The following is a 25,481-nucleotide window of genomic DNA, read 5'->3' as shown; positions in this document are numbered from 1 at the left end:
ACCCTAATCCAAGTAGCTGGGGAGGTACGAAGGAAGTTCCAGGAGCGAGGGGAAAGTAGCAACTCAAGTGCAGCACATCTCCGGATGAGGTGTATCTTTAACTGGAAAAACTGTGCCTTGCTTCCTAATGAGTCCTACGTGGGGGTGAGAATGGTGAACCCTTCATGGGTAAATTTTGGTGGCTGGTGAGCTGAGGCCCTTATGCAGTGGGACATATTTTCAGGGTTGCTATTACTGTACAAGCACACTCGTCGCTTATGCTCCCTAATCTCGTTTGCTTTACACTCCACATAATGCAGTTACGGTCTTAAAATACTCCCAAACAGACTAAACAAAATACGATCTTCCTGAGCAGGAACAGTTCAATTGTAAGGAATTTTCCTGAGTGACAGAAATGTTAGCTCCAGTAGTCATGAAATTCTTTTTATTTCAGAAACAGTATTTCTCCTCTCATGAACAGCGTAAGGTCAAATAATTCACAAAGAGAGGCTTCGGCAGTGCTTTGTTTCCTAACAAGAATAATTTATGCATCCGTGGATTTCTTTAAAATGTTAGATTTAAGTTTTCCCAAAGTGAGTTTGCATAAATGGCTAGCCAAGAATGTCTCCCTTGGCCAACTTCATCTCTGTTCCCTTTTGGCACAGCTCAGACAAAATAACTGAGGTTGGGCAAGAGATAGGCCTTGTGAATTTGGGGTTTAATGAACATGAGAAGTACAGAACAGACAATTTTGGCAGATTTCACTGTAACACTTGAAAATGTTTGTTTTTTCTCATATCAAGGCTGCATAGAGGCTAGAAGTGTTTGGTCAATTTATCTCGTGCTAGAATTACACTTTCTATTTATGTAATCAACGTTAGGTCAGTTGTTTATAGCAGAATTAATGGCCTTGTTTATACAGTGTTCTGCTTTTATACATGTAATTCTTCTCTCCTTCCATTTTCAGGTTAGGGCTTGGTTTTGTTTTTCTTCATAGTACACAATTGAAACAAAATGTGTTGAGCATGTGTGTGTTATTCCAGACTTTATTAGAATTCACTACTTGTATGAAATACAACAATATGTGGATACACTTATGTAAACTATGGTCAGAGGGGGGTTTTTTGTGTTGGGTTTTTTTTTTCTTTTCTCATCATCATAACTTTCTCTTCTGCCAAGAAGTTTTTGGCAGTTTTTAAAAGGTTTGCCATTAAAAATGTTATAGACCAAATGGTTTTTAGAAACTTTATTGAGGGCACTACTTAAACAAAGGAAGAGTTGGCGCTGAACTCCTTTCAGCAGAACTTTGCACTGGGAAGTGTTGATATCTGGAAGGGAATAAGCAAAGACAACAAAACAGCAGGAATGACGCCAACTGCCGTTTTTAAAAGGAATTAGAAAATCCCTTGTAAAGATTTTTTGCTCCTGTTCTTGTGTCACCTCAAAAGTATAGAAAGATGTACCAGAAGCAGGATTCCTGATTCCTTGCCCCCCAACTCTTATTCTTCCTCCTTTCCTTCTTCTTTTTTTTTTTTAAATATATGTGTATTTTTACCATGTATCACATGATGGGGAACATCCAGTCTATATCATTATACTAGCGTGTACTTGAAGCACTTATTGCCCAACCACAGGCAATAATAAAGTGCCACATAGTGGAAAATTACTGGCTTTTTAATTGTTGGTAAGACTGACTGCTCATGAAAAACTGCAAAACGTTAGCAGGAATATCCAGATACTTATTGGTGGTTTATCTGTCCCGTAAAACTACACACCCCTCTGAACTTGCTAACATTTGATAGCAAAAGCAGTATTTTAAAAGAAGAGTATAATGAATTTGATGGCTGCATTTTTTCCCCCTTCCAGAGCAAGAATTTACTCCTTGAGAAGATCAGTGGTGGTCCAAAAAGAAGAAAGAGGGTAACTATCAGAATACTTTATAGCCCCTGTGTCATCTGGAGAGCTAATAAGAATTAAAACCGTACTGCTGAAATGAAGAGTTAGTCTAATGCATCTGCGTTATACCTTAGGTAATGTGCCGAGGCAGGGAATCTCTGTGATAAACTACTGCAGCAGGTTTCAGAACTGCCCACCGAACACAGGATGCATTTCTCGAAATAGATTGTTGCTTTCAGAAGGTGCACTTCAATACAGAGCGTCAGTTAAAAAAACTTTATATTATCTGTGGTTTTAAATGGATCCTATCTGCACAAAATTTAAAATTACTTAAATGTCTTTAAAACAGAGTTTAAAAGTCTCCTATTAAAAATATTCGTAAAATTAGTTAGCACTACCCATGCACGTGAATATGGTTTTGCTGTAAATGACAGCAGGACCGGTCCTTTAGCTGATGTAATGTGATTCAGTTGCATTCTTAGATTTACCTCAGATTCAACTCCTAACTCTGTGTCCCACTTACTTGAAAGACAAAGATGAATGGATTCTCATCTTTCTGTTCCTGAAAGAAGGCAGGCAATCCACAGAGAACTTCTGCACAGTCCACCTCACCATCTTCCCTCTTTTTTTTTGGTAGTGTCAGCCTTTCTTTTATCAAAAAATCACTTTAAGGCAGGGTCAAAGTCTTTAGCTTTGCTGCTGGTATATTTTTTGTTTTACAAGAAGAAAAAGTCTCTTTTCTTCTTTTACAAGAAGAAAAACTCTCTGCCAGAAAGTAGCTTTTCAAAATATGACAGCACGGTTTATACTGTAAATGAAGTAAATTTGGTTTAAAATAACTGAACCGTAACTGAAGATGATTTGCCTGTTTGTTTATTTAACTCTCCATACTAAAGTCTTTGCTAGAAAGGGAGCAGAGGAGTTGCTTTCTTACCAATTCACACGTCACTGGTAATAAACACTGTTCAACCATAAGTTAATGATCTCTCTTGAGCTTGGTATCTGCCTCCCACTTCCAGCTGATTTTCAAGTTTGTTTGTGGAAAAGGAAGAAGGGTAGGCACCTGACTTTTAACTCTAAAGTAAGTAGAATTTACTCTGAGAGTAGTTACATGGAATATTTATTAATAGCTAGAACAGCATGTTAAAGTGGGATTAGTGCAATATATACAGGAGAAAAAAAAAACCCAGCGTTTTCTGTCTGTGTGCTGACTGATGCAATCGGATGCAAAAGGAATAATGCCTGGAGAGACACGACAGCCACATGGCCGGAGCTAGCCCAGAATTTTGGAGGTGAAACTTCAGTTTCTTGCTTTGCAGTAGATTTATTTTCTTAGCGCAGGCATGTCACTTAACGGTAAAGTCATTATAATTTAAAGTTATTTTATTGTTTTGAGCGTAATACTGTAATGGTTACTAATGCTTTAATGAACAATTCAGAATTTTCCCTCTGTTGGCAGAAGGGTAACCTCGAGCTGTCAGCAGCCGAGTGCATTTTTCCAGAAGCCAAAAAGCCCACTGGATCCCCCTCCTGCCTTCTGCGGTCCCTGCCACTCCTCCAGGCCCTTCTGCACAGACAGAGAGTTTAAGGAGGACAGCTTCTGGCAACAGATTGGTCTTTTTGGGTCAGAATGTCCCAATTTTAGCTTAAAGCAAATCCTCTTTGGAGAACTGGGTTGTCCATGGAGAGTAGCCATGGTCTGTCCATATGAAGCTATAGCGTAACAGTCACAGAGGCACTACTGGAGCCTACAAAGCTTCATAGTATATGTGCGTATTGATATATGTCTGTACATAAACACACACACGAGCATACATACACGCAAGCAGCCCATAGCGCAAAGGGAGGTAGTTACCGTTCGCCTCTGCGTTATTTTTCTGCAGCCTTTGCAGTGCAAGACAAGGAAGCCGCCAGCGACCTCTGATTTCGCTAGCAGTTCTCCCCTGTTTTTTTTTTAACATTCATGCATGAGTGTAGAAGTGAGAATCTAACACCCCGAACACGACAGGAGTGCTTCTGCAATCACGGCGTCACGTTGCCGTGGGCTCACAGCTGTGCACAGAGGTACTCGGGAAACGCGTTGCTTTGAATTCAGCACAGCTGTATAGGATTAAATATTTTTTAGTCAAATCGGCCAAAAAATTTGCATTATATTTTGTGTTTTCTTTCGTCGGTTTAGGAGGCTTCAAATTTTTATGTATTCTCATTCTTTTCTAGTTTCTTTCAAAAAGTAGCAAGCAAGTACCATTCCAAAAAAAGAGACCAATTAATCTTCCTAAGAATCTTCAAATAATTCCTAGAAGTTTATGCAACGGCCGAATTTCACTAAATTAACATTAAACAGAACTTCTTCAAACAAACACAAACAAATCACTTACATGTGTCTTATTTTTAACAATTTAAAGCATTAAATTAGCGTTAGTTTTATTTTCAAAGATTTTTTCCACATTCATTTCTGGTTCTTAATATTTTTATGTTTTCATTTGCAGCAGGCAAAGCACTCAAAAAAAAAAAATAATGAAAGAAAGCGAAAGGGCTGCTCTGTGCTATGATTAAGTATTAATGGTAGCGTCTACAAATCTAAAGAAACCCAAGGGCTTAAAGTCGAAGACTGAACCCCAATTATTTTCCAGCGATTTGACAAATACTTGGGATATTTGAAAAGAAATATTTCATGCCTATTTTAAAAGTTTTTTTTTTTTCCTCTGTATTTTTGAACTTCTACATTTTGGTGAAAGAAGCACAGAAATATCTCAAGAAAAGTAATTTCTATGATACTGATTTCTATCAGCCTGACAAGAATCAGGAGATACTGGAAAATCTGCATTCCTCCAAAGTTTGTCCTTAGGCAAACAATTTTTGTTGGCATCAAAAACCAGCACACTAGAATTTTTGTCTGCATCTGTGAAGGAGAAAGTATATACTTGAATTTTGTTTACGCTGACATTGTAACAGGCCAGAAAGTGGGTGTAAACAATATTTAAGTTAATTCTGGAGCTCCACCAAACGGCCTGACACTTGCAAATGCAGTAAATACCTTTTATTCCACGGGTATAGATAAAATTCAAGCACAGGCTTTCTACGTTACTATGATCTCCAAACAGTTTTGAGACAGGATCTGTTAATCTTCAGCCTCACGTTGTGCTGCATACATGGCGCAAAGCGAAGTTAAATCCTCTCTGGGGATCTTCTTTCCAGCATTCCCTTGTTCTGGCAGTGGTAGAAGAGCCACTTCCTATGCCAAAACCTTACTTGGCTCTGCTTCTGTGCCAGCAATTTTTTATCTCAGCATCAAGAGAGGACGCAAGGAGGGGGTTTCCTGGAGAGGAGATGGGCTGGAGAGGAGACGTTGGTCAAAAATGGTATCGTGGTATCCAATTTGTCGCCCAGCATAAGGCCCATCGGAGGCTAGTGATTTAAGCTACAGCTTACCTGTGCTCCTCTAGCAAGTTCTGTCCTGCCTCAAGAATTAGAGGTAGATCTGCTGGTCTTTCTCTGCTGAGCTGAGCTAATGAGGAGTGGAGCACAAAGGCAACGTTTGATTCAGACAGTCCTATAGTCTCGATAGTCCTCCTTCTCTTGCATTCTTTTCAGAGGATTGGATTAAATTCTTGCCCACAAAGAAATCAGAAAACAAAACATTGATTGACTTTTAGATTTACTCCCTGGGAGCAACTACTTTTTTTTTTTTTTTTTCAGTCTGCAACTATTTGACAGATAAGAAATATATATATCCGCTAATCCTAGTTACCTTTTATATGTTTCCCGGTTTCTAATAAGTATAAATAATTTTAAACTTTTTCAGAGTGTGAACCCGTATCTGCAAGGACAGCGACTGGATAATGTTGTAGCAAAGAAGTCTGTTCCACATTTTTCCGATGAAGACAAGGGTCCTGAATAAGTACAATAAAAATGAATGATGAAAACTCATGCCATCTTCTGCTAGATAATAATATTGCTTATATATAATCATCTATTAAAATCCTTGTGAATGGCAGCATGTTTATTATTTATATAATTGTAGATGAAAAACAGCTGTATTTATAACAGTATGTTCTCCTAGATAACAAAAATATGGTTCTGCTTTTTGTTAAGTTATGGTAAAAGGACATTTCTGTTGTTTTTATTTTAGTCATGGAGCAAACTTTAAAAATGTTAGTCATTTTAATAGCTAACGCAAGGTAAATGGTCTTAACGAGCAGCTTGTAAATAGGAAGATGTAAAAAAATAATAAAAAAAAGCCCGGTCTGACTCCAACATTTAATCTTAAGTGTTACCATGTTTGACACATGAAAATTATAGTTTTATGTTTTGTTCGCAAATATTGTTACTTAGCAAAGACGAAGTATTTATTTTACCCAGAGAATTTTGGCTTTTGGTCCATTTTAATAAACATTTAAGCAATCTACAATGTTTGCAAAGTGACATTTTCCAAAATATTTGAGAGGCTCATTTGTCTCGGTTATTGCTGTTTAAATTTAAAAATTAAAGAACTGCTTTTTGACTCTATCCACTGGAATATTTTTCTGTTAGTTTTAATCGTTCCATGTCCACATCGTTCCTGAACACTTGCACATCTTTCTTTCCTGATCAGTGGTACTGTTGTGTGGAAATTGATCTCCCCTAGTGTTCTTGGTCTTTGTAACAGCAGCATTTGTGCATTAGGTGTCCCTGGGATGCTGTAAGTGAAGATGGAGACATTTGCCTGTGTTAATAAGGTAGTGCCAACATCCCTGAATCTAAACCCAGGATATGAAGGTCGTTGCAGTTGATGATCTTCTGAAAAAGTATGATACTCTAGTAACACTGGTGGCTATCGCTGCTCCTGAAGTTGCTCCGGGAAGCTTAAATTGGTTTTTTGCCTCTAGGGGAGGGAAGAATTTTATATTCCAGAAAAATGAGTTCTCCCTTTTTGAAAGATGTGAATATAAAATGACTTAAAATGTTGTTATTTTCACAGTGCATCTGAAATATTTCAAGCCATGTGCACGAGGCATTGGAATTATGGAAAACAGCGTTAGCTTACAGCTTTGCACTTCAAATCAATGGAAAAAAACCTGTAGTTTCCTTCCCTGTCCTGCAGAAAGACACAGTAAAATAATGATGACCTCTTAGAAAAAAACAGATGAGAAACTTACAGAAACCCAAGGTCCTAGCTACATAGGATTAAAGTGGACGGGGTGGCACAAATATGATAGCGTATGGCATTTGCTTGTTCTATCCCAGCGTTTAGTAATTCGTAATAAATTACGTATGTAGAGTGTCAACCCTCTCATGTCATTTACGGGTTGGCTGCAAACCTCCGTAACAGTCGAGAGATTCTGGAAGAGAAAACTAAATAATATGTAATGCACTGGGGTTTATACTCCCGTGTGACACGAAATTGAGGCGCTTGTGTGAACCACAGAGCTCCTCCCACTCCCAGCGCCTGGAATGGGACAGTCGTTATCCAGCTGTTCACACGAGAGAACACGCGCGCTCTGCTTCTTAAGCTTACTCTTTTTATCTGTGCTCCTGCTTAGCCTTCACACAGGTGTTGAGAGTTGCAGGTTTGCAAAGGTTGTCTCCAAAACCAGAAAAAACTACGTATCATCACGGCAGGAATCTGAGATCGGAACCCGCTGATGCCTAGTGGTCCGGAGTATGTGAAATGGTCATTGCTCCCACGTAACCCCACAGCCAGCCACTGGTGCTGCCACCAGGCTTCCAGTTGGCCAGAGGCTAGATTCCCCTTCCTAAGAGACTGGTGTTTCTACAGGTATTCAACTGTCCTAGCAATACTTTTAAAGTAATCTGAGCCACATTCTGTCATTAACTCCAGTAAAACCCATTTTAATCACAACAATGAAGCAACCACAAAAGCGATTTAATTAATTTTTAAGCTCTTAGTAAGGATGAGCACACAATAAAAGGCAACGTGTACAGTAAATGGGGGGTTTACAAAGGGAGGGGCGAAGAAGTGTTGTTTGCTTAATAGTATCAGAAATCCCACGTCTGATTGCTTGAAGCGCTTTAGCTCACTACACCCGCTGCGCGGAGACGTGATAATCCGGCGCCGCAAACGGACCAGAACAGGGATCCCCAGTGGCTGCCTGGGACCCTGGTGGGGCCCGAGGAGCTGCCCTTCTGTCTAGGATAGATCTGCACAGAGCAGGCGAAGGAAAAATTACACAATGTAGGGATGTTTTTGTCTTTAAATGCAAGCAAAAAAACCCCTTTACACTGCACAACACAGTGATGCGTCTTACAGGAACACTGCTGGAAGGAATCAAACGCATGGTGGTGAGCAGCCATCTGCTGAATCCATCAGGCAGCTTGAGTGTTTCACCAGGAAGACCCAACAGCACTATTGTGAAATTTTAATAAAATATATCTATTACACCACGGTAATGAGATTAATTACTCTCAGTTTCATAGTAGAGCTGCCTTTCTGTACTGGGAGCAGTAGTCCCCATAGTAATTAAAAAACAAAAAACACCAAAAACCAAGCAAAAAAAGTCATCCCTCCCACTTCGCCAACAACAGTCCAATCATGTATATGTAGTTTTTTTATAAAGGATCATCACAGTGCTGGTCTTTTGCAATCCAGGAACAAAGATACCTACCAGCCCCCTCACTAAGAGCTCACGCCACCAAACCAAACCAGTATTTACAAGAATGTAAATAGCTGCTCAGCTCTTACAAGTGTAATCACCCTTTTACATTTATGATGCATGTGACTCAAGGAGCAGGTATATAGCTATTGTTGTTTAGACTTTTCATTGCATTAAAACCTTTTTAGATTATTTTAAAATCGGCAAATGTGTTAATTACCGCTAACGTATTTGAGACACAACATGTTTGAAAGAAGCTATACAAAATAAAGTGTATTGCCATGCCACATTGCTTTTGTCTGGTAGAGAAATATTTATGACCCTAGTTTAAAAAAAGCACTGCATAACAGGGCAGATTATAGTATTTGATTTGTGACACAAAACTTAATCTGGAGGGGGGGGGGGTGTATACACACACACACACACACACACACACACACTCTAACATACACTATTAAAAAGATAATATAGTCTTATAATAAACTCAGTAGTAAAGAATATAAAGACGTCAACCCACAGAAGAAAGTAATATAAAAATGCTTAGTGAATTATTAGGAGGGGAGCTAGCGATATGCTCCTTTCTATTGGCACATTTGCAGTCACCTAACAAAGCCCTCCTGCTAGTCTATTCAACAGCTCATGAGCAAACCAGGGAAACCTGGAAGTGGTTCCTGGGAATGTGATGTCAGAATCCCGAGAATCACTTACAGGGCTGTAAGTAAAGCTGGCTGAAGCTTAGTTTATCAAAATATGATGAAGCCTATCTTCATCTGTTAAACCGAGGAAGGACACAGGCAGAAAGATGACTACCTAGCCAGTTAAGTTTTTGGCTTCATTGTGGACAAAGTAAAATTCAAGTCCTTTTATTTCCAAATGCCAGGAGTCAGGGATGAAGAAAAGTATTTTTTTGACGCTGGAGAGGAGACTTGAGTCCATGCCCTCAAATCAGGCCTCTAACGGTTAGCTGTGCGAAAGCATTGAAAAGGCTTTAATTTTCATGCTCTACAAAAACTAATTTTTGAAACATTTACGTTTGTTGAGAAAAAGCCCAAAACAACATACCAACGCAAAACAAACTTGGAATCTTCTGGCTTTTTTGCTAGTAAGCTTACTAAACCAACTCTTACCTCATTTGTAGTGCTATTACCCTTGTCCTGTGAATTAATTTTTACGTGCAGCTCTGGAATGTGTGGATCGTTAAGTCAAGGAGTTCAAAGATAACTTTTCAGTCAAAGTCACAGACTCAGATGTACAGAAGGCGAAAGGGAACGCAGGCAAATTCAGCAGGTGCTACCATGACCACACAAAAAACCTAAACTGTACAGGGAAAGTACAGTTTCACATGACCCATAGGGGAGAGGAGCGTGTTCACTGTTTTAACAGCTAAGTGCACTAGAGGTAAGATTTAAGGTACTTCTTCATCCAAGTCAGAAGCTGTCAAGACTATCGGGGAATCAAAGGAAAACACCTCCAATTTTGAAACAACTGAATCCAAGGTTTCAGGCTAGTGGAGCTAACAAGTAGATTAAACGATGTTTCCACCATCCTTGATGCAAAAAGGATGGCAATCTGACCTGCCTTAAAGAAAAGACAACAGCAACAAAAACCAAACAGAACATACCGAATCCATTGCCACATGTATACATATGCATGCACTTAAAAATTCAGTTTTGTTTGAGGTCGTGCAATTACCTTCAATAATCTTAAATAAGTATCATGTTCAGGAATTATAATAAGTCTTCTTTTAAAATACAGAATTACTGTGTCTTTAAGGGACACCCATTTATGGTGCCTAGAGCCAAAGGCAGATTCCAACCGTGAGTAAAGACAACAAGCTCCCTTAAAGTGCTCAGCCACTGACAATGACCTGTTCAGATGCAAACTAAATAAAAACTAAAAGGAAATGTAGAAGAGGGTGCAATTGCCATCATGAAGGACCCCATGAACCACAAATGTGGCTGATTGGCACAGGACTGGGTCCTAAGCCAAGATTTCCAAATATGAGACAATGAAAACATTAAATATTTCCCAGGTACATACATGGTCCAGGTCTACCATACTGAAGCCTTAGGTTAGGTGAAGAACGGCAGTGAATTCCAGGTCGTCATCCTAATTCACCGTGAGAAGGAAGTATGTTGTATCAGTTCATGGTTGCTCTTTTTATGATGCTAACTGTTTTGCTGCAATTACATGGATCCTGATAGTTGGAAGAGCTGCTAGCCATGTGTTCAACCTATGGGAGCATAACAAACCTTAAATTATGTGAGTGTCATGGTAGCAGCATTACCAATTGGAACTAAAAGAGCTTAAAAAAAAATCGTGTTTTACTAATGAGGTCTATATTTGTATGTGGGAAAGGAGTCGGGAGATGGTAGGACTTGGGAATTGCTTCAGACTTTAAGGATTAGGTAGACCTGATTCACCTCTTTTTATTTTTCCCTACAGTTCCTGTTCCCAAAACACATGGAATGCAGGTCCCATTGCAATGCATGGGTGTCTCTTCATTTAATCACTGTGTTTCTTCATCCTACTCTGCTCTCCAAGAAAAACAGTGGTGGGAGTCAGTGGCTAAATTTCATTGTAAACTAAGTGAGGCAAAGGAGAAAGCACGAAGAAAAATAACGCGTTATTTGCTACTAGCCTCAAACTCTGACCAGTGTCATTCATTTACAGGCCATTAAGCCCTGATTTTAAATGTATAAACACTGGCTACTTTTATTCCAGATCTTTGTTCCAAACCTAACCACCATATGACAATGTAGCTTTCTTGGGAGTCACCAAAGCTCTCCATTACAGATGATAGGTGTTTTAGGTCTGGGCATCTGAATATTTGTTAGATCACAGAAAGGGTATTCACCTCTGATGCTGAATTCAGTTTTAGCCTCCTTTAATTAATTCTTTTTTCTGAGAAACAAACAAACAAAAAAACCCTTGCAGTTCTTCAGTGCCTTATCTACATTCCAATGCCCCAAAGTCCTCAAAAAGTGGCTGAAATTCAAGTGGGATAGCCCCTATCGGGAAATGTGGTCCTAATTCCCCATCCTATCGTAGAACACCGTTCCACATTGGGAAATAAAATACCACTTTGTAGCATTTCATGTTGCCAAATGGACAAAACAGGCTCACGAAAGAACAAGTCAGGTCATCCAGAGAAGCACTCATAATTCACCATTGGTTAATTTTCCCCCTTTCTTTAACAACAGTGCAACCAACCAGTGACAATCGTAAAACTTCAAGTGACTCCAACTAGTAGTGCCACGGCCATAACATTTATGGGCTTTAACGCTGTGTTGCTACAACTGAAGTAAGAAACCTATTTTTAATGCTGCATAAACCATTTATCAATTAAAAAAAAAAAAAAGTCATAGCTGATTTAAGTATGTTCTTTAAAAGTCTTTTTTAAAGGTAAGTTCTTTAAAAGTCGTTGTTACAACAGATAAGCATTGCTATCATAGTTCATGCGCAGGCCCTGGCTATTGGTTATCTTCACAAACCACCCTACACCTCAGCTGCCGCAGGGGCTTGTGCGTGTGCAGGTAACATCTGTGCACACAGTTAAGAAAACGGAAAAGTTTGCCCTATAAAGGAAATATAAAAGTATATTTCCTTTATAAGGAAATAAAAGTTTCCTTATACCTTCCTCCTGCAATTCCCAGTGTCTCCAGCTTTGATGCTGACTTTCTGATGGTTACGGGTCTGAAGTTAGGGGGCCTCAGAAGACGTTTTCAGGAGCTTTCATGAGTGCAAGTTATCCAGCAGGCAAGCAATAAGTGTCAGAATAATACACATTTCTTTCAGTTTAAAAGACGTTAATTATTTTCTGCTTTGGTAGTTGAGGCTATATTCTCATTTCTAACCATACTGGCTATTTCCTACTGTGTTGTTATGTTCCCAGCAACACCCCGTGAGCCCTCAAAGGGACAACAATTATCCACAAACTTGAAGATAAGACCTTCCTAGACTGCCCCTAACATATTGTTTCCTTGCTAAAAACACTTGGTGCCTGTTTTGTTGTGGATCTGGAAGTTTACAAAACTGGAAATTATTTCCAATTAACAGATGGGTGAACAGTCGCAAAGAGGTTGAGGGCTGGTTCCGCTCAAGGCTTAAGTGCCCACAGCTGGACTTGTGTGCAATACAAATACCAGAGTCCAAGCACGTGATCCTCAAGCCCTTGCCCGGTTCCTTAGGCAGCTGAAGTCTACACACAACTACGTTTTCTTGCCAATGATGTACCTAATCTTCTACTTCTGTGCATGCCTAGGACTGTCTGAAACTTGGTGAACCTATCTCAGTCCTAAACCCAACCTGAATCCTCAAATTTAGCAATTCCTCCCCTCTATTCCCTGGGTAATCAGCCTGGTAAGGACCCACCTCACACATATCTACAGGACCAGGCATTGCACAAAATACCACAGCACAAGTAGACACTTTAATTAAAAAAAAAAAAAAAGTCTTTGGAAGAGGTATGGCAAAAGAATCAAAGCTCTAACGGCGCCAGAGAAGGGGCTTAAGAATGAACACAGATTTGTCATCAAGGGCTTAGTAGGGCAGGGTGACCATGGGGAAGGACAGGGTAACGCCTGGGCTCTCGCTAATCCTCAAGGAGCATTTGGGTAGCCTGCCAGTCACGGGACAAAAACACAGAAGTAGTCGTAGAGCATGGCGAAAATGATCCAATCACGCTCACCCATCCTCCCCACTAGATGCGTTATTTTTGGCTCCTTGTCTTTATTTAATTGTTCCCTGAATTGTTGAACAGCCTCAGCAGGGAGGCGCAGAGTCCTCCTGTACAAACGGGCTCCTGCCTCATGGCTAACAGGTTACACCTCTGGAGGTGTAGGAGGTACCGGTTTGAACCCCTCCCAGTGAGCAGATAGAGACCACAATCTCTTCTTTTCTGATTCCTGAAACAATACCAGCCTTCTTTTACTCATTTTAATGTACTATTTTTGCAGGAAAATGAGATGTATTTATCTGCTACTCAAACAATTGGCAGAATGTTACATTTAGCAAGACAAATTAGCAAGAGTTCATGTACTTGACTGTGCGTTCTTTAGTAACTTTTAAGTTTTCTTTAGATCATTTTGCACCTGTTGAAAAGAAAGCATTTAAAAAACCAACTTTCTTATTCACTGTTAGCATTCCAGTGACAAATTTGATCTTGCAATCATTGTCATCCATCGGGTTTGTGAACCACGGGCTCCAGTAACCCTAAAGTCTAACAGGACGTCCCCTTATAGCAAGACATGTCTTGTTATAAGCATTTTCAGCACTGAAGCTAAGTCACTGTCTTTTCCTCCACACCAGCAGGAATAATTCCTTTCAAGGTGATTTCAGGTGGAATTCTCCCTATTAAAATATCCAGGGCCGAATACTGAGGGGTTTTCAAAGCTTTTCCAGAAGCTGGTGGTAGTGTACTCAAAGGAAGAGGGATCTGGACCCCAGACAGAACAGACAATTCAACTGGAGATGCTAAAACATAGCAGTACTTGGTCTGACACAGTACTTCACTGAATCAGAAACAAACACACCCCATTTGGTTATGGTGGTTTTTCTCTGTCTAGGAAGGCAGTTCTGTTACACGTGATTGCAGTAGTCACATCCTCCCTGTTGGGCAGAGGCTTTCTAAACAAATCATCCCATCTCCATTGGATAAAAAAGTGCTTTCTGCTTCCAGATAGCCTGTGCCTTCACCTGGATTTATCTTAACTAATTATATCAAGATAAAAACCACTGTATCTTGCCTCTAGTATGTTTTTACATCATGATATCCGTCTCAATGTAAAAACTTCAGCGTACAGGAAAGGCATAGCCAAAAGAAGTCATAAACTCTGAATCCAAGAATCTACTATATTAAAAAGGAGGATTTCTTCTTTGCCTTACAATGCAGAAAATATCCCGTCCATTTCTGTTTTCTCTTTGGTCAGATCAGAAGAACAAGACATAGCTACAAGGAACTTTTCTTCTTTTTTTTTTTTAATGTGTGTCGTGGCTTAACCCCAGCCAGCAACTGAGCGCCACGCGGCTGCTCGCTCACTCCCCCGCTGCGGGACGGGTGGAAAAGAATCAGAAGAGTGTAAGTCAGAAAACTCCTGGGTCAAAGACAGTTTAACAGGGAAAGCAAAAGCCGCCCATGCAAGCAAAGCAAAGCAAGGCATTCATTCACCCCTTCCCACGGGCAGGCGGGGGCTCAGCCCTCCCCAGGAGAGCAGGGCTCCATCACGCGTAACGGTGACTTGGGAAGGGAAACGCCATCACTCCCAGTGTCCCCCCTTCCTCCCTCTTCCCCCAGCTTTACATGCTGAGCCTGACCTCATGTGGTACAGAATACCATATAGAATATTTCCTTCTCTGGAAATATTAAAAACCTGCCTGGATGTGTTCCCGTGCCCCCTGCTCTGGGGGTGCCTGCTCAAGCAGGGGGGCTGGACAAGATGATCTCCGGGGGTCCCTTCCAACCCCTGCCAGTCTGTGATTCTGCGATATCCCTTGGGTCGGTTGGGGTCAGCTGTCCCGGCCGTGCCCCCTCCCAGCTCCTTGTGCCCCCCAGCCCCTCGCTGCCGGGGTGGGGTGAGGGGCAGAAAAGGCCTTGACTCTGTGTGAGCCCGGCTCAGCAGTAACAAAAGCATCTCTGTGTTACCAACACTGTTTTCAGCACAAATCCCACCCATAGCCCCATACCAGCTACTATGAGGAAAATTACCCCAGCCAAAACCGGCATAATGTGTCTGATAGCTTTTGGTGACGCCAGCTCCCAAGGATTCTTTCCTCTAAATGTTCTATTGTATTTTTCAAAAGGAAAAATATGTAATTTTTACTGTGAATTCGTATGTTCATTTTGAAACCCTGACAAGAAATAATGATACCTCCTTCACAAGGAGTCTCGTTCCATCTGGTTGAGAACCAAAAAGCCCTGCCACAGCCTGATCTGAAGTGTAATTGATTTGGTCACTTGCGTTTTAACTTCTTCGCTTACGTCTTTAGTGCATTAAGACTTCCTGGGGAGGGCAAAGAAAACTGTTTACATTTTTAGACTTTCTAAAAGTGCATCCAAAAGCTCCAAGTGTTTGGTGCCTGATTAATTACAAACACCTAGAGGATTGCTCCTGAGCCTATTTACAGAATCTCTCCTATCATCAAGTGATTTTACACTTTTCCAGGCACTTTGAATTGCATGTTATTAATGAAAAAAAAAATCATTTAATCAAACTGCCAGTGAAAGCGGCTAATGGAGAATTGCTGGGCAGTGTGGTTAGTCCCAGAACGAAAGATGGCAGCTCTTCCATGGCTCTGAACACCTCCACAGAAAGGGAAGAGTGATGTTTGTTGTAGCTATATTTGGAGAATAAAGTAAAAGGACTTGGAAAATGCTAATTAGAATTCAAGATCCTGTAAGAAAGAGAAAGATCAATGAACAAATATCCAAATGCCCTTAGCCAAACAGGCTAAACAGGATACTTTTGACAAGGAAACAGAAGAAGCAAAACAGAGCAGCTGGAAATATCAAGACAAGAGATTTGGCCCCAGGCTCGCCTGTGTAGTTTCCCAGAAGTTATTTTTTTTGGCAATTTTTGAAACAGTAAATTTTTGGTAACCATACAGATAAAAAATAGACTATTTTTGTATTTTATTATGATTGTATTGTACTTCTAATTCTTAAGTTCATAAAGTTTAGCAGTCTAGTATGCACGTCAACTAGAATGCCCTTTAACGGGGGAAAGACGTATATATAAATTTTTTTGGGGTCTTCTAGAAAGGCTTGCCTGACTCAAACCTCTTGGATTGGTGCGCATGCTTCATTTTATACACTCTGAATAGTCCCACTGAAAACAGAGTCAAGCATCTGTTAAGTCCCTGCAGGATTCAGGTCTGAATCTAAGTTTAGCAAAAAAATGAAGTATGTGCATAAATCCACCTTTCCTACCTAAGCCCTTAACTATCTGTTTGCATTTATGGATATATTAAAAATGTTATTCAAATCATCGACGACTGCTAAATTGGAGCCTTATCTTTAGCAGTTCTTTTAGATAACCACAACTGGTTAAACACTTCTTTGTCTGCCTTTAGACTTTTTGTCCACAACAGTGAAAACTTGGCTTATACACTGGAAATATAATTTTTCTTATTGTGGAGAATTACAGGAGTTAAAAGTCCTTCTTCCCCATTAAATGCTTTCACAAATTTCAAAAGGGATGCATTCAGGCACGTAGACACTATAGATGTAGAGAAATAGGTGAAAGTTAAGAAAATATGATTTATCTTCCCAGAGTAAGTCAAACTCTCAACTCCTCATTAACTGCATGTTTCATGGGAAGTTTGGTGCCAACCCAACTTTAAAGATTTAGGCCAGAATGATTCTGGCTCCTTTGAAAACTCTGTTCCCTACTGAATTTCTATAGGTGGGGAAACGGAGTCAAGAGAAAATCATTGTGACTGAAAGCGAAAAGGTTGAAGGTGGGGGGTGGGATGTACTTGAGCCTCTTACACCTAAATAACAATAGCAGTGAGGAAGAGTTCTGTTTCCTTCCACCTGCATTAGTGTTCACTCCAAGAAGCGGGCTAACGGATGCTGGAGCAGTACAACTGTTTAACAGAGTTCTTTCCTTCCTGTAACACAGCAGCCATTTCTGTGAGACGGGATTTCAAATATAAAATGCAGAAGTTCTACACAGTCTAAAGACGCTGTTGTCTCAGCCAAAAAGGGCTTCAGCTCTTTCATTCCTGCAAAGCTGCTTTTTAATCTGGCATTCCATTATCACCTGGATATTGCCAGGAAAAACAAAAAGACCAGATAAGATTTGAATTTTGAAAAGAGGGCAATGGGATAAAGGAAACACCCAAACCAAAACAAAAGCCTTGCAAAGTGTCTTACATGATAAAATAGGTCTCCTGCCTCTCTTACTTCTTTTCCTTTCACTACAGGCAGTAAGGGGCAGAGTCAGGGAAGAAGCCTAGACTTCTTAACTTCCAGCTACCCACCCTACCTGCTAGGCTGACACTGTATGCTCTACAGGTGTTGCACAGAAGCCCCACACTGCACGGAGAAACTCTCCTCTTCCAGGTAACATCCCGAGTTACGGGTGGTTACACAACAACAAACTGCCTTTCCTCATAGCAAGAGAGGAGGAAAAATGACTGTTTTGCCAGAACTATGGGTGAGCTATCTATACATGTCTTAAAAGTGTATGCAACCGAAGACGTTGGGATGCAGCAAGGTGTGAGAAGGGAGTCTTTTAGTTGTGCAACATAACCGGAAACTGTATTTCATAGCTGTCATATCCCTGGAATGAAATATGTGAGCAAGATCAAGCTCCTTAGATGCCTCCTTTCGTAATACCCAGTTACGACTTCAGACTATAAGGGCTTCTCATGCTCACACAAACTCAGTTTGCTTAGCTGAGTCACTTCTTGTATCACATTGCTCCAGAGCTGCCCTGAAAGCAAAGCGTGTCAGCAAACACCTCCTACAGATTCATGAGACAGAAGAAAAAGAAAAGCAAATGCATGAAGGCAGAGGAATTTTTCATGGGTATTTTACGGCGTTCATTTTCTTGGCAAATTCTTCTATAGCTATCAAACACATAAGATGCATCAAAAAAAAAAATTGTGAAAAGAGTTATAAAAAGGTTAGCTTGACAAATTATATTTCCTCATTTGGCATGAAAGTTTATATTTGTCCAGCAGTCAAACTTCATCCTAATAAAATAAGCTTTTCTAAATCACTTTTGAAAAATAGTCACATATGGATTGTATTATATATGTAGGTGTTTTGAGGCCAGCAAACATATTTTTTGTTCTATGTCTGCAGCACGCAGCAGAGTGGAATGCTGGTGGGTGACCACGGCTGTAGGTGCAGAGATCATTACAAGCCCACAGCCTGACTATACATGTAGTATATGTTAAACAAGAAAGCATTTCAGACATACCAGGCCACCATACCTTTCAGAGCGGGATCCCAGACTTTTCAAGTATTTAGGTGCTAAAAGCTAGGGATTTTCTCTTGAACCCGTTCATTCTTTTGATTTCCAATGTTCTGCTTCTGAACATTCAGAAATGAAATGGGGGTGTATTCCTAGATGGAGGAGTGTGTTGAGATAAAAAATATTTCATTAAAAAAAATAAAACCAAAATAAACATTTTGCCTTGCTTAATTTTCTCTCGTTCAGCTGATGGAAATCTATACATTGAAATGTTGATGTTCTGTCAATATAAATCTAAAATAGTGTTTTTTCAATATGTACAATATTATCCAAAGCTTTCTTCTCAGGCTGTGGGGTGGAGCCTCAGCCACATGGACATTAATTTTGAAACTCAGGTAAGATAAAGATTTAAATTCTTTATTTAAACAGAACTTTGCTAGTCTCAAGTAATTTTTCCACAGTCTCAAGTTTGATTTTTCCACTAAACTTTATGAGAAGTTAAACTCAATTCAGACTAACCTCAGCCTTTTCTAGTATTATTTTATATGGCTTGCTATGAAGTACAATGATCAGATAAGGTTCAGCTGCTCTATTTAGATGACGGGTTTTTTTCATACAATAATCTGTAACAGAATAAACAGTGGAGTACCTGAACAGGAACCACAGGACTGGTGTGTTAGTAGATTCTCTTGAAACCAAAGCCCACAGCATCCCCTTCCCTCATACTAAGCCATCTCTGTCTACCTACTTAGGTTTGAAATAAAAAGTGAAAAGTCCTTTTCCTTGTTGGTTTATCATAAGGCTTTTTGTCCATTACTTTTAGATACATCTAAATCCCACGGGGAACTGGATTCTTTGAGTATGACTTCCTTTCTATGACAAAACATGAGGGTTTTTTTCCCATGTAAACAAGCTCCCACACATGGGCAATAATGTAATGATGTACACATCCAACACACTATATATAATCTTGCTTATGCTCCAAGTCATGAATTACACTGCTCGTCTTGCCCACCAAGGTAGGAAGATCAGCTGTGTACACTACCAGAAGGTCAACAATACCTGTAACGTGAAGATATCCCTCACCTCTGAGAGCACGTCCTGCAAAATTCATTCCTGAAACCAGAGATCTCTGCGACACGCACATCTTCTATCGCATCATGGAACAACTGTGCCACGCACCATGGCCTCACACCTCCGCTGGTCAGCCTCAAATCCCGCCCTGGATGGCAGGTGGCGAGCAGCAGACTGCAGTGGAAGTCAGCACTTGCATCTAGCCTTGTTACAAGCTCAATAAGAAAAGTTACGGTTGTGTTGGTGAGACAAATTCATCCTTAACACTTCACTCTCTTACTTTCCCAAGTTTTTCACAAGTACTGCTGGAATCTTAAAGGGCAAAAAGCACAGCAAATCATCCCTCCCTCTGCATTAACAAGAAGTTGAGGCATGCTGGTAGGTAGGTATGTAGGTGCGTACATTCATGTTTTCTGCTTTAAAATACATTAATATTTTGGCATTACTCTTCTTGAATGTTACCAACTGAAAGGAAACATCTCAAGTTGCCGCCATACAAAAAGCACTGAAAACATTAGAGATTTTGTCATCAATGGCTGAGTTTTATGTACACTTTTAGTTTTTCCTCTGTAAATTAGTGCCAGATTCATAGCCCTGTAAACCAAGCTCCTTTCTCTCCTTAGCAGAACAGTTCAAAATATCAAGTAAAGCAGTTCAGATGTGCCCTGTCTCTCCCGGACTGTTTGCCTTATTTCTGACCTGGAGGAACACGTCTAGGAGTGAGAGACATTGGATTTCTAGGTATATTAGGGCCAGATTCTCCACTGGCATAAATCAGTTACATCTCCATGAAGTTATTATAAGCTATTCCAATTTACTCAAGAAGAGGATCTGGCCCCTGTCAGTCTCTGGCTTCTCTGCAAAGGCTTTTAATAAGGCGCCAACTGTCCTGGCAGTGAGGATATATTGAGTAGCGCTCAAAGTCAGCAGTAGCAGACAGGAGTTCAGCCCAATAACATTTTCCTCTGCAAGAATGAAGTACAGCGCACTTCTTTTAAAACAATTCCTACTGTTCCATTAAAACAAAGAACAACTCACACAGAGAATACCAGCAAGAAATGGGAGAGGCAATTTAAAAAAAAGTAAAAAAAAAAAGTTAAAAAGCCCAACAAAACAATTGCGAGTGGGTAGTTGAATCCGGCCAGGTTCACAGTACGTGGCCGTTACTGCCCCCTGACACCAAAGCTCTTTGTCTCAAACCTATGCCTCAAAAATATGCATATTCCCATAAGCCTCTTTTATACTAAATAATTATATAAAATTTCCCCATCAGTACTCCAGCTCCAGTTAGCAGCACTGGTGAGTATCAACAGAATTTCAAGCGTGGATAAGGGAGGAGGAAGGGGAAGTATTTTCTTTTAAGCAGTGGGGACTTTTTAATCCAGAAGATAGCAGAACCTCATCTTTGGCTCGGATCTGACCAGCACAGCTGAACCTTTGGAGTAAACTCAGGGAACGTTTTGTTAAAGAATCCAGCAGTAAAAAGAATACGAACTTCCAAGCTGAAAATGATCTGGATACCTGATGTTAAAAGAACAATGAGGGAAAAGATGTCTTTCCCCCACCTCCCACAAGCACAAAGAAATAAAAATAGACATAAATGTTTCTTCTTTTTTGCCAAGTTTTTTTTTTTTTTATTTCTGCCCTCATTCAGTCCAAGGAAACAGACAGAGCTATAATTATTTACCTTGCTGTTACCCAACTGGTTTATTTATCTGAACAAGCAGGCAAACTCTTGCAGGATTAATTCTACTTTCCAGCCATTGGAGAAATCTGAAAAAATTGTCTTGCTGCACCCAAGATGCTCGTGCCTACTTGAAACACTCTGTGGATTAAACTGAGTGAAAGAAAACAGATGGGAAAATATGGTGGTTATTATTATATACAACAATATCATATTGGTATGAATAGGACATTCAATTGCAAGAAACAGAGAGAGGTCTTGAGGAGGCAACACACCTTCCACACCTAGAGATGCTTCCTAAAGGGTTTCTTTGTTTGCTTTAAGTCAGACTGAGATCTACTCCAGCTCAGCCACTCTGGCTAGATGCTTGACTGCAGCGAGGCATTAAGCGGAGATCACTGCTCTGCAGTCGATGCCCAGAAGTATCATTATCTAGGAAGGTCAATGCCAGAGTGGCATGTAAGCTACATCCCAGGAAAACAGAGCAGAAAGGCAGCTTGCCTGCAGGCTAGCAGCAATGCCTGGAAGTGCATGCAGTGCCAGTGCCATCATCAGGCACCAACGGGAGCTCAGAGCAACCACAGAAAACACTTCCTCCAGCACCAAATGCCTGGACCGTGGCCCTGGGGAAGGGGCAGCTCCCCCCCTACCCCTCCAGCCCGGCTCTAGGGCAGGCAATCAGAGAGCGAGGCAAAGAGCAGAAGAGAGGTGAACAGACCCCTTCCCTACACATGGGTATGACTACTTAACAGAAGAAAAAGAAAAGGAGCATAAAGTCTGCCAACATACCAAGAGGTGGGAATTGTGACTTTTTCTCTGCATTCACAAAGGAAGGACCCCAGTTAATTAAAAACATCTATTAATTTTAATAGCACTTTTTTGAGTAAAATAACAAAAAAAATCCTATAAATTCCCTAGGCCTCTCCTTCCATCCATCTAGATGTCATTTGCTGTGATTCCTTGCCAGTAATCCTTCCCCCCTTCATTGTATTTGAATTTCAGTGACCCCTGGACACCAACACATTTTCTCTCTCATGCTGCCACCTACCACTGCACTACGGTTGCTTGCCCTGTTGCTTCTGCAGCATTCCTACATGCTGCTGGTCGAGTAATTGATGTGATTATTTTTCTACAAGTTATTGCTAAATGTGTGTGTGTGTTACAGCAACAGGCCTAATTTACTACCTTGCTGAGCACTTGCCTATGTAACTGGCACTAAGCGGAGCCGTGCTTTGGCCTTAACAAAGAGCAAGCTGCTGCTAAGGACTGTGAGAAGTCAGAAACCTGGCATCTTGCCTAGCCCTGGCATCCCTAACGTAGCAGATCCTTTCATTTTGATTCGTCTTCCCCCATCTGCAAAACCAGGGACAATAAAAATCTCGATTTGCCAGGTGGGATCCGAGCCCCTCCGAGGCCCACGGTGGGTGCTGACTACCAGGGCTCGGTCACCGAGGTGCCGGGCTGGTGTGGCGAGCCATGCCGGACAGTCAGGAGAACACAAACGGGTGCTCGCAGCTCCACCTGCACGGCCCGGGGCCCTCGCAGGGCGCTTCTCTCTGCTCTACTTCGTGCTGGGCGATGCCCACCGCTGGAAGCGGCAGCCCACAACCGTCTCAAGTTTAATTAGCAAGCCCAAAGGTCAACCCGTACTTCAGAGGCTGCTCCCGCTCGTACTGGCTCCGTCCCTCGGTAGCGTTGCAATCCTCCGTGCTAAAAAGCGCCCGGCGGGCACCGAGGGAGGGGCGAGCTGCCGCTGCCGGGCCCCCTCGCCCCCCAGGGCTCTGCCCCTCGATGCCCCCCGCCCGCTACGGGCTCGGAGAAAGCTCCGGGCAGCCGCGGAGCGGCCGGGCGCGCCGCGCTCAGGGCCGCGAAGAGCCGGCTCCGCCAAGGCGCTCAGCCCCCGCCGGTGCCCGCCTAATCCCGAGCGGCCCCTGGCAGGCGCTGCGGGCCGGCCCGGGCCCCGCGGCCGCGGAGCGGGACGGGACGGGACGGGGCGGTGGGTCTCCCCGCGGCCGCCCCGACGGGCCGGCGACTCCGGCCGCCTCCGCGCTCAGCCCGGGCGGGACGCGCCGCTCCTGCGCCCTCCCTGCCCTTCGCGGGCTGCCCTCGGAGCTCACAGCCCTCGGAGGGGCGCAGTGACCGGGGGGGGGGGGGGAGAAAGCCCCCCGAGGTGCCCTGCCAGAAACCCCAAAAACCACGCAACCAAACCACGACGTCTGATAAAGAGCCGTGAGTGCGGCTGCGGATGGGGAGCCACCCTTTACCCCCAACCCCCCGCACATATACACAGAGGAGGTTTTTTGCCAAAGCCGCCCAACTCCCGGCGAACTTGCAGAAGGCAAACCTCGGCAATGCCAACCGTCGGCTGCCTCCCTGCCGGCCACGGCAGGCCGCTGAGGGGCTACCCCCGGCCGGCTCTGGGGCAGGAGGGCAGCGCCCCAGCAGCCCAGCCCGCGGCCCCGGGCAGCCTGCAGGGAAGGGCACCGGGGGCGGGCGAGGGGGGGGAACCTAACTCTTCTTAAATGTCATACTTTAATGGGGATGGAAAATGTGAATTTTCTGTGCATTCCAGGAACAATTCCTTGGGGTGGTGACCTTTAGCACCGATTGTCTTAAGAGAGGAAAGTAGTCGAGTGTTTATCTGCACGACTGAAAGCTTTCCCTGGTGGAAGTTTATGGAAGTGTTAAAGGGGGCGGATAACACGGGCTTTGGAGGCGCTTGTCCAATGATCTGGAGGGGCTTGGAGAGCAGATCTCAGCTGGCAGACATTTAAATGGGAGACAGCTCGGCGCTGCTGCAATTTGTAGGCAGGATCCGAGACTCTCTCTCTATGGACTCCCGGGCAGCTCCGGGCTCCCACGCCACCCGCTCCGCCGAGTGACCCTCCGGGCAGCGCCCCGCCGAGCCCCAGGCCCCGCCGAGGAGCCGCCGCCGAGCCGAGCCGGGCCCCACCGAGGAGCCGCCGCCGCCGCGCAGGTGAGTCGGGACGCGCTGCGCTGCGCTCGGCGGGGGCGCAAACGGCTCCGCCAGCCGCAGAGCTCGGCCAGTCTCTGTGGGAGGCAAAATTTTAATCTCTTTATCCTACCTTCGGGGAGGGGGAAGGGGAGGAGTCGTTCATCGGTGTCTAGCAAAACTCCTGGGCGCCTCGGTTTTGCAGCGGGTGACACCCGTCCCTCCCGTCAGCGGGAGCGAGGCGGACACGGACACCGCCGCGGCAGCCGGGCTTTAGGGCGCCGTTACATCGCTCTCCCCTAACAAGCGCAGGGATTGCAAAAGCCCCGTTAGCTCTGCCTCTCATCTCCGCCTACAGCATCACTCCCGACAAATTGGATTCAGCGCCCATCCGACACACGGCAAAATCCCGGCCCGGCCTCTGCGCGGAGCGGGGCGGGGGCAGGTCCCCAGGTGCCGGCCCCGTCCCCTCCCGTCCCGTCCCGCCACGCTGCCCTGCGAGACCGCTCAGCCCCCAGCTCTGCCCTGGCCCGCCTTTGCAAACCTCTGCTCCTCCGCGGAGCGTGCGCCTGAGCCTCCAGGGGCTCCGCGGGGCGGGGGCCGTACCGCTCGGTGGGGTCGGGGTGTGCGGGTGGGGGGGGGGGGGGTCGGGCGCGGCGGAGCGGAAGGTCTGCACCAGCTGCGCGCCCGCGGGCAGCGCCGCGCCTCCTCGGGCGCCTTCGGGCGGGGCGGGCCTCGGCTCCGCCGCCGCGCTCGGCGCCCCTCCGCCTTCCCCTCCGCAGCCCCCCCGCCCTGCCCTCCCATCTGACGCGGGGCGTTTTGCCGCCCCGACGGCTCCGTGCATCCGCGGCCGCCGCTCCCCCTGTCCCGCGCTGACAGGCTCCGGGCTCGGCTCGGCTCGGCCAGGCGCTGGGCTTTTCCCCCCAGGACGAGGCTTGTGTCCTCGCCCCGTCCGTTTTATCGCGATTCCCCTGGGGGTCGGGAGTCACTTTCCGGGAGCTCGTCCTTCGTTGGGTAAGCCCAGACGGAGGCCGCCCCCCCCCGGGGAGGAGACCCGGGCGGTGTCGCCCGCCGCCGCGAGGAGCGTCCGCGCCCGCGGGCAGCCGGGCGAGCCCAGCCGAGCCGAGCCCGGCCGCGCCGAGCCCGGCCGCGCCGGCGGTCTCTGCGCCCCGACGGCCGCCAGTAATCCCTGCGGCGCACCCAGGCTGCGCCCCGCGACAGCCCCGGCTTACCTCGGCGGGCCGGGCGGTGCGGCGGGGCCGTCCCGTCCCGGGCGGGGCCCCCTCGCATCCCGGTGGGCCGGGGGGGGTGGTGGGGTGGGTGCGCGGCCCCGGTCCGCTCCTCGGAGCTGCAGCGTCCCTTCCCGGCCGTCCGCTGCG

At 44.1% G+C, this 25,481-nt stretch overlaps 1 protein-coding gene and 1 long non-coding RNA gene across 4 annotated transcripts in view; one reads left to right on the top strand and one right to left on the bottom strand.

Annotated features, from left to right (window-relative positions):
- Positions 1-6,384, top strand: part of SCG5 (secretogranin V) — a 28,837-nt gene extending 22,453 nt beyond the window's left edge. For both annotated transcript variants that reach the window (XM_064460140.1, XM_064460141.1), the window contains exons 5-6: positions 1,846-1,899; positions 5,681-6,384. In XM_064460140.1, the coding sequence (XP_064316210.1) occupies positions 1,846-1,899; positions 5,681-5,776 (150 nt within the window). In that variant the 3' untranslated portion in view covers positions 5,777-6,384. The remainder of the gene's footprint in view (positions 1-1,845; positions 1,900-5,680) is intronic.
- A 1,228-nt stretch (positions 6,385-7,612) lies between these two features.
- Positions 7,613-24,398, bottom strand: LOC135314982 (uncharacterized). Of its 2 annotated transcripts, XR_010374384.1 has the most exons (4): positions 18,411-18,530; positions 17,849-17,935; positions 10,509-10,701; positions 7,613-8,221 (listed from the first exon to the last, which is right to left on the bottom strand). It is a non-coding gene; the product is annotated as an uncharacterized LOC135314982 (long non-coding RNA). The 2 variants fall into 2 exon arrangements; XR_010374385.1 differs by lacking the exons at positions 17,849-17,935; positions 18,411-18,530 and adding an exon at positions 24,236-24,398.
- Positions 24,399-25,481: the final 1,083 nt, after the last annotated feature.

Source organism: Phalacrocorax carbo, chromosome 9 (assembly GCF_963921805.1).
Source record: "Phalacrocorax carbo chromosome 9, bPhaCar2.1, whole genome shotgun sequence".
NCBI lineage: Eukaryota > Metazoa > Chordata > Aves > Suliformes > Phalacrocoracidae > Phalacrocorax > Phalacrocorax carbo.
The sequence above is the reverse complement of the archived record's forward strand: the minus strand, read 5'-3'. Positions and strand labels throughout refer to the sequence as shown.